The sequence below is a fragment of the Spea bombifrons genome, chromosome 2 (assembly GCF_027358695.1).
Source record: "Spea bombifrons isolate aSpeBom1 chromosome 2, aSpeBom1.2.pri, whole genome shotgun sequence".
Lineage (NCBI taxonomy): Eukaryota > Metazoa > Chordata > Amphibia > Anura > Pelobatidae > Spea > Spea bombifrons.
Genome location: NC_071088.1, coordinates 73,917,457 through 73,927,096, shown reverse-complemented (window position 1 = coordinate 73,927,096; position 9,640 = coordinate 73,917,457). Strand labels below are relative to the sequence as shown.

The following is a 9,640-nucleotide window of genomic DNA, read 5'->3' as shown; positions in this document are numbered from 1 at the left end:
CCAACCCTCCCTATTTCTACAGTCAGTAAACATCTACTCATAAGATATATAAAAACAAGAACCAATCTGTTTATTTAATGTTATGCTATGTAGAGTCAAATCAGCACACTAACCAGGGACACGTCCCACCCCCAACTCCGTAGGCTTGTAAAGCACAACAAATACAGGGGGGGTCCGATCTGAGAATTAAGACTCACAAAAGAACAATGTCCATGTATCATGTACAAAAGTTGTGCTGTGTTGGGTTGTTCTGGTTGAGAGGATAAGCAATGCTCGCACGAAGCAGTGACTGTTCTATAGATGGCATATAAAAGGAAAGCACTTGGATATCAAGTCTGTGGATCAGACGGAAGGTGGCCATTCCTCCCCATCGTTGCTTTCTTAAAAAAGTGTGCATCAGCTGACAAAGAGTTGATTTTCTTATAAAATATTTATATTTAAAATAAAAAAAAATCATGAGGGAATTTCTTACTAAAAGACCAGTAAAAAGCAAAATAACTGGGGGAGGGCAGAGGACAAGAAACCAAAGCTTGCCCGATGTGAAAAAGACAAGGCCCATCTCCAAGTGCTTGATGCAGCAGACACAATCTGAAGCATAGATGAAGGTCAGATACACATGAAGGAGCCACAATTATGAGCCCTGTCCCTCTGGATCCACACTGCCCTCTGTATCTTCATCATTGTAAATGTTCTCAGCCTGTAGTAAGAGGGATACAAATTGGGTAAAGGCGAGGTAGCCATGTGTATTCTGACTTATATGTAAATAACCTGGTGGACCTTGCCTTAAATAAAAAAACAAAAGCTAATCTAAAAATAATCGTACCTTCTATTCTCTTGGCTAAAGATGCAGAAGGGTTGAGCTACACACAAGTAATCAAAAGGCATTTTTTTTGTTCTAGTTTTTAATAGTTGTCATTTTAATTTGTGTTGGAGCAGATCTCCCGTGATACTGGAGTCCAATACTCCACTAGCATGTTTTTTTCAAATTTTAATGTCAAGGCCCTAAAGCTCAGCTCAAAGGACATTTTATTACAACGATCACTAAGCAACTGCCCTAGCATACATAGATTTTGCTTGATTCAATGTAATGTAAGGGATAACCATGAACTGCAGCAGGTCTCGGGATTCATTACTCACCATTTGCCAGACTTGCATGATGTTATCCTCAGATACGGAGCAGATAACCCACGGCTCATTTGGGTTCCATGAGAAGTCTGAGATTTTTGCTGTGTGGCCACCATGAATGAACTGACAAAATAAAGAGACACAGTAAGGGAGGGAACTTGGAAAACCGATCTTACAACTCTTATTAACCAAATGCTCCACAAACATCGCCTAGTTCTTATCACAGCATATTTCCAGATGCCTTAATTGAACATTAATTGATCAGGTTTTTCTGAGTATAAAAATGCACGGTAATGAAAAGGTATATTTAAATAAAATTGGTAATACATAAACAAAAAAAAAACATGGGCCATACTGTGGTACTTACCAGAAGCTCTGGCGGTCCATCTTCTGCATCTTCGGGAGACTGTTCCTCACCAATTTTACTAAGAGAGGAGGGGAGAAAAAAAAAAAAGTTATATTATTTTGTAAAACATATGTATAACTGAACATGCAACTGTGTGTCAGAGAAATGCGCTTTTTGATAGCTTCTTACAAATTTAAATTACAAATGAAATTCTGCAATGACAAAAAAAAAAAAAAAAAAATAAGTGCATATTACCTTAAGTCCCAAACATTCAGCCTACGGTCTGTTCCACTGGATGCCAGTATGGTTTCATTGTGAGGAGACCACTGGACCTGAAAAGGAAAGTGTAAAAATGAATGGGTCCAGCTTTATATCCTTTAATGCCACAACATTGTCATCTATGCAGCCCTCTTTCACTGCGAGACAAATCATTTGCAATGGCAACTCATACCTGGAAAATTTCATCTTTGTGAGACTCAAACGAATGTAACTTCAGTTTCAGGTTACGAAGGTCCCATAACGCAACTGTCTGAATAAGAACATCATGATTATTGAGGGAACTACGCGCAAGTATTTTCAGAATAAAGAAAACGTTCCCCCCCCACACACACACACACAGCATGTAGAAAGCAGCGAAGTGTTACATACAATTTCAGTAAATCCACCATATCTCCTAATAAACCAAATACATTTCACAAGAATTACGGGATTGACATGGAACCAACTTTACGCTTAAAAGAGGCTAATTACCAGGTGTTACGAGACAGTCCTAACTACGCAGAAAAAGAGTGAATCACATACTGTGGCTCTTATCTTCTCCTAGCAGACAGTACCAGGCCATGCTCCCTGAAATCCGACCACCTGGTCGCCCATCTGTGCAGGCTATGCGTTCCGCAGCAGCCTATCTTCTCCGGATGGCTGCATGGAACGGTTCATCAGCTTAGAACTCAGCCGCAGCCGTTCAAATCTTTGACCAGGTGGTGATTCTACACCACTCAAGGAAATAGGATGCTATTTTACCAGCTGGATACCATATATGTGGGGTTTACTGCTATATAAATACATATTTTTGGGGATACTAGGTTGAGCCGCCGTGTTTGGGGGTTAATCAGCGGTTCTTGGTCTAGTTATGGCTCATGGAGGTGCCTAGGTACGATCTGCATTGTTTCACTTGACTGACCCCTGCCGAGGATCTATGTATAAATGTGTGCACTGTAACTCAATAAAGGAGTCTTGGTTTAACCCTTTATCATGTTTTGGCTAGTGTTTGGCTGGGGAGCTATATATCACTGAATACTCTGTGCAAAAGAGAGCCTTTGGCGGAGATACTCGGGTCAAGTATTAGAGATCCGCCACACCAGGGTACATTAACAGCTCAATGAGGGTAACACATGGTGGGCATTTATATATTCGCCTGCATGAAGCAGCAGAAACACAATGCTTGTTGAGCTGGGTGATTTGGGGGCATGAGTATTTACAGCCTGGCAGACTTCATTGCTAGAATGCAATTGGTAACGGCAGAGGGACATTTTTATTTCGCGTCATGTGACTGGATCAGGCAGTAAGAAGTTTTTCGTAATCTGTTGAATGCTCAGTTACTGCGTGAGGAACCTCCAGCCACAAGAGAAGAGATACTCTGACTTGGATACTTGGATTCATGTTTGCAGAGAGACTGAATGGTGTGCCTGTCAAGTGGCTGCATACGTATGTAGATGCAGTACACCTTTGAGAATTCATGTACATCAGCTTAGGAGCATAAAGAAAGAAGCAATCTGTCTGCTACTATGACACAGTTAAAGAATAATTACTTGGTTACATGATAAATAGTTATCAGACGATACAACCAGACATTCAATAAACTGATGGTAACAAAAACATGCTTTGTTTGTTGCTCCCTTCAACAATCACTCCTGGAGACACAACTGGCTAGGGATTTCTAGTCCCCACATGAATTTTGATGTTATGTGGGGGGGGGGGGGAATAAAAATAATTTGTAAAAGGCATGTAGTTATCCTACCAATGCACTCTGTGTTTGAAAAATGTTGCCACAGGTTCCACCCAATCTTGATCTACCCCTGACAGTATACACCACAATAGGTTTTCCCTATGTCTGATACAAAAAGTGTGCAATACAGGACACAGCCTCGTTGAAAGTTTAGTATTTGCAGTTTTGTAACAACAAGCCCAAAAAAATAAAAATGAATGCTGTATGAACAGAACTGGGAAAACATTTTCCCCAAGAAGCTGTACAAACAATTAGGCCTTGGTATAAAGACAGTTACCTTGTCTGCTGACCCTGTAGCCAAGATGAACTCGCTGTAAGGGTTGAAGGAAAGGCAGTTCACCTCAGCAGTGTGGGCGTCCACGGAGTGACTGGGCTTTGATGTGTTGTTTGAACGTGTGTCCCATCTGCAGATAATTATGCATTAGTTATAGATCGTAGTATGAAAAGTGTTGGGGGAAGTTTAAATGTAAATATCGTAAAGCCCACCCTTTGTATGTGCTGCCCTAGTGGCTGACACATCAAAAGAAATGGATCTTTTATTTTAAAACACATGCACAAAGATCATAAGTCCTGCTTCCTAGTTCAAAAGCTCCAAAGAGCTGCATTATAACACTCAACATAACAATGCTACACAAGACACCCACATCATAAGTTTCTGGTCATCTGCAACTGATCCAAAAAGGGACTCGTGTAATAGGTGCCAAGATACATCCTCCACTACTGCAGTGTGCCCTGTGAAGATGGTTTTCGCATCAACAATTTTTCCTTCTTTTGGTACCGCACTGATGTCCCACAAACAAATAGTCTGTAAACAGAAAGATGAGAATCCTATGATGTAAGGCAAGTGACAGTGTATAAAAGAAGGTATAGAGAGTATGTCTGGGAATTAGATCAAAACCTCACATGATCATCTGAAGCACTGAGGAGGTTTCCACTGAGGTTAGGGTTCCAGGATAAGCCATATCCTTCCTTTTGGTGGCCACGAAGACGGAGATCTGGGTTACATTCTCCAGAGGGGTCTGAAAAATGCAAAGGTCGAGATAAATAAGCAAATGTCTCGTGTCACTAATAACTTAACACTTTATTATAGCAATGATTACTTTTATTATTTTAAGAAGAAACAAAGTAGGCTAGGTGTTTAGTTGCTTACCTGGTTTTGATGGATGTTTAGTGTAGTCAAACACAAGGACATCACTGGAAGGAGTTTTGGTGGCAATAATACATGGATTCTGAGGCATGTACCTAGCTCTGTTCACTTCTCCTTCATGGTTTATTTTGATCTCAATCTCAATTTTACCACTTACAGAGCCAAACCCACCAAATTCTGAAAGGATCATAAAACATAAAATCATCATAAAAATCATCCACAGAATGCATAAATACAAAATAAGGGGCAAATTAATCAGCAACAGCAGGACCATAACATATAGAACATTGGTACTAATACAAAACAAATGTTTTGTGAGAAATCATAAACTAGCTGCACTGGATATTCCAAATTCATTTTCTTTAGTTACTGAAAACATCTATATTGAATAGCATATTAAAATGTGCTCTTTTGGCAATATATCTATGAAGCCAAACTAGGCAGATTTAGGAAATTGTTTACAGCAAGTAGATACCACTATGTTAATACTGATGCCCTATAACAGCAAGAAACAGAAAAGTGGCAGATATAACATGAGGACAGGAAATCAATGTGTTAAGTCTTCTCGCCCTCCTCCCACCATTAAGAAGAATGCCTGAACCAATTAACTCCCACCTAATAATAAAACTTAACACTAAGGAAGCAATAGCTTAATGAGGAAGAATAAGCATGCTGGTACTGAAAAACGAAGTTAGCTGTTCCAATGACATGCACAGGATGATTTGTTATTATATATACACACACAACTACATACGTTTATTTATTCCGAACCAGAAACGTAATATCGTGGAAAATGCTAGCTTGACCGCAAATCTACTACTTTGGAAAACGGAACCCAGATCTTACCTCCTTTCTCACTATCATAGTGAGAGGCATCAAATTGAGCATCATCATTTGGAAGCTGTACACTAGCAATCACAAGATGATTCTGTTCATCAGACGTGTGAGTTCCAAGAACCAGACGGTGAATGCTGAAATCCTTCCCTTCGGGCCTTTCAGAAACATAACATCACAAGAATGATCAGATCAAAATAACCTAACAGCCACGTAATTCATTAATTCAAGCGTAACAAGTTTAGGAGAGTAAATTAGTTACTAGCATATTATATTTAAGAAACAGGCACACTAATTTTTATATTATGTTTAAATACTGAGGCCCGCGATACTTTCCCTTACAGCAAAGCACAGAACAGGTTTGTCTTCTTTGCTGGTGTAACAGTTAAATACATCAGGGGATTTAACAATCCAGGAGATCTCTAAGTAGTAAAAATGTTAGAACATGAAGTGATAACCTAAATCTAGCAAGCCAGAGGCTAAGATGTAACGTAAGGACAGTTTACTTATCTGAGAGGGTGGTAGATGAGTAGAAAAGCCGCTCACCAGATGGTAGAAGCGAATATAGTGAGAGATTTTAAACATGCAAGGGACAGGCATAAAGTTACCCTGAATCTAAGACAACACCAAGAACTGATTAAGGTCTGAGCCTTTACATCAGAAAAAATGGGCTGAATGATTCTTAACTGCTGTCAAGTTATATGTTTCTAACATGTAACATGATTGGATACCAGGAAGTAGTAGCTCGATTAGTGAAAAAGCAGCATTTTCTCAGTGCTCAAAAACAGGGAAAGAGGCACGTGACCCAATTAACGCCACCAAAAAAAAAAAGTAAATAACCACGAATGGCAGTGCCACTGACAAGCTGCTGAACGCAACTCAATACTAAATAATTTGTTCTTCTAGAACTGTAAATACAATTTGTTACGTGACATACCACTTATGTCCCGGGAACTCGCCGGGTTCTGACCCGAGTCTCCGGGTAAAACTCGAATTCTCCGAGTCAGAGGAGCGGGGTCCTGACACACCCCACTCCACCTCCAGAAATGGGGGCGTGCCCCATGACATCAGCGGGTAGTCCCCCCATAAGGGGGGGGCTCCGGGAAGCCAGATCTTAAAATTCCATTGCACCTACTTACCGAGTGACATCTGGAAGCCACTGAGCAGTCAAGCTGGGCCACTCCAATGCATGAGTCATTACCAGGTCATAAAGGAAAGGTGTGTTCTTCTTCCATATTTTGTACTCTTCGTTTATCACACGCTCCTCCACCGCATCATCAAAAGCAGCTTAAAAGAGAAGGGGACAGCAACAAGTCACAAAGCATCCCATCACACATTCCTGTATAATCCAATTAAGAGTTCATCTAATGCTGGGACTCATTTAAATGAGATCTGTTCTAGTTTTCATTACATTTGGTGGAAGTTAATTCATGAAATTATAAAAAAAAATGAACACAATGCACAATTTGTGAGTAATTAGTACAATGATTAAGTTTTACCGCTATAAAACTAGGAAGTCTGGCTTAAAAGCTCAAACATCACCTAGTTTACAAGTGGTTACATCGTGAATTTGAGTCCCTGATGTTTGTCACTGCTGTCCTCTATATACTTGCGCCTGCCTGTTATTACCGGGACGCAGCGGAGTTCCGACTCACCTACCCTTCTTTGGACTGTGTAACACGCACCAGGAACTTATTACACAGCTCTACGGTCACACTTACCTTCCTTGTCTGCCATGCTGCCCGCTTTATCCCGGTCTTAGAGAACCCACAAGTCTCCGCTCCCCAGCTACAATACGTCTCCTCACGTTTTCCGTTCCGCTCCTCCCCACAGTCTATTCGGCTGCTCAGCGCTCCTCCCCCTGGTTATCGGTAGTAAGGCCTGCTACTATTGCTATTGTTTCCCGCCTCCTCCGTGCCTCGGAGCTGCGCACCTTCGCGCCAACCTGAGCCAATCAGAATAGTAACAAAAGTGATCGCATGAACCAATCTGAAAGTCTAGCGTCAGAAAGGGGAGTCCTCGCCAAGCACTGAGCTCTAAACACCAGATACGTAACATGTGTTGCGGTTTAGTACCGAAGCCATTTTGGGGAAGCCTATATCATTCAACATAATACTACAGGCAAATGGCTGCCGTCCACAACACTAGAGCTCCGACGTTCAACTGCACGGCATAACGGCAGTGTTTAGAGCGTTGGTCGCATAAGATATGTAAATGAGGGCCAAGTTTCCGCTTAGGATGTGATGAGGTGTATGAGATACGCCCAGAATCTGCAGAACTGCTGGTTTAACATGCAGTGGTAGATGGTTGACCCGCTTAAGTGCAAGAGTGACCCTGATACTCTTCCACCACCAGCTTTGGGCTGGTGCAATTTAAGTGAGAGGTGAATAAATAAAAAGGAATTAAAAAATGAGGGGGTCCAGAGTGAATACTGCGCTTACCGACCTGTGCACACCCCTCCCATGTCGAGCAGGGAAAAAGCAGGGTGGCAAAAAAGGGACCCCTATGGCAACCCTTGGACTTTGTAATGTAGCCATTTTTTTCTCACACTCGTTGTACTAAAGGTAGGAATTTACTGCTCCTGGTATATGTTACTGTCAAACAACACCCCAATATGTGTTCAGCAACATCCCCTGAGAACAGTGATACCAACCATGCATTCATAAAAGAAATTACTGTCACAAATGTTGACAAAGGCTGGTGATGGAATAAGCTAAAATACCAGCACCCTGGGGTGTCTAGTTTTCACAAACATACGGTTTGATGGGTGTAAATGGAATCGGTCGGCTTCAAAGATGTCCCAAGTAGGACGTAGGTGCATGATACCCAGATTTGAAAAAAAAAGTTCTGCAATAGAAATACACTACTTGTACTTATTGCCTTATAACATTGGGTATTTCTAAACTCAGGACAAATGTTAGAATCTATTTAGCAGTTTTTTTCCATTAGCGTTGGTAGATGAGTAAAATATTTTAAAAAGTCTAATTTTTTCAGCCCGGGTGACTTTTCTCTCAGGTGACAGGTTGAGTAGGTGGACCATCTTAATGCATAATGCATTAATGCATTAATGTAAATGAGCAGCTTCAGCAAGTGCAATGGGTTTCCACTGTCACTTCCAGGCTTAATCCCTAAAAAAAACCTTCTGATGTAAAAAAATAAAAAGTAGTTTTTGACAACTCAAGTTCATTTTGATTTCCTACATCAAAATATAGCAGACCGGAGATTTTAACAGAACTTTTTCAATTATTATTATTTATTGTTTTATATAGCGCCATCAGATTCTGCGCTACAAAGGGCAAACAGGACATTAGTATATAAAACATTACAAGATGATATACAGAAACAACAGGTGTGGAAGGCCCTGCTCAAAGGAGCTTACAATCTAGACATTGCGAAGCCCCGGCGGAAGTGCCACCGGCAGAGGTTCTCTGCACGTATTGCACAGACCTCCGCCGGCTGCCCTACTACACACCAAGAAATCTGAAGCACGGGGAGAAGTCTAGGGAAGCACTGGTACGTCGGGGGAGGGTAAGGGTGGCATATGGGGGATTAAAAGGAATATCAGGGAGGCAGAGTGGCATATAGGGGGTTAAAAAGAATATCAGGGAGGCAGTGGCAAGTAGGGGGTTAAAAGGAATATCAGGGAGGCAGAGTGATATAGGGGTGTATAAGGCATATCTGGGGGCATAGTGGCATATAGGGGGTATAAGACATATCTGGGGGCAGAGTGGCATATAGGAGGTATAAGGCATATCTGGTTGCAGATGTGCATAACTAGGGGTTTAAGGCTAAGGGGCAGAGTAGCATATAGGAGGTATAAGGCTAATCTTGGGGGCAGTAGTAGCAAGCCGTGGGGCAGATGTACAGAACTGGGGGCCGGTTGGTAAATAAAAGGAAATAAAAACAAAAAAATCATTTTTCTCAATTATAGTTTTTATTAAATATGAAAAAATAGTTGAATAGTGAATTAATATTTACTAGTAAAGCATTAATATTCAAATTTTGGGGGGTCGTCTTATAATCGAGCAAATACAAGCCAGTCGATCCTAGCTGTGGAAGGAGCCAGGGATAAACCCAACTCACTGGCTCACAACCTGACCTAAGTGTCCCCAACTCTTATCCAAAAACACTTCTCAAAGACCAGCTGCCCAAGGGATGAAAGGTTATTCTGGATCAGCGCCAA

General features: G+C 41.2%; 1 protein-coding gene across 1 annotated transcript; it reads right to left on the bottom strand.

The window, feature by feature from the left end:
* Nucleotides 1-45: 45 nt before the first annotated feature.
* Nucleotides 46-7,410, bottom strand: RBBP4 (RB binding protein 4, chromatin remodeling factor). The gene is made up of 12 exons (XM_053454781.1): nt 7,179-7,410; nt 6,597-6,744; nt 5,470-5,615; nt 4,627-4,800; nt 4,380-4,495; nt 4,121-4,281; nt 3,754-3,880; nt 1,923-2,000; nt 1,727-1,803; nt 1,493-1,550; nt 1,138-1,248; nt 46-697 (listed from the first exon to the last, which is right to left on the bottom strand). Exons 1-12 carry the CDS (start codon nt 7,192-7,194, stop codon nt 632-634), a joined length of 1,278 nt encoding a protein of 425 aa, XP_053310756.1. The 5' UTR covers nt 7,195-7,410; the 3' UTR covers nt 46-631.
* Between the last annotated feature and the right edge of the window lie 2,230 nt (nt 7,411-9,640).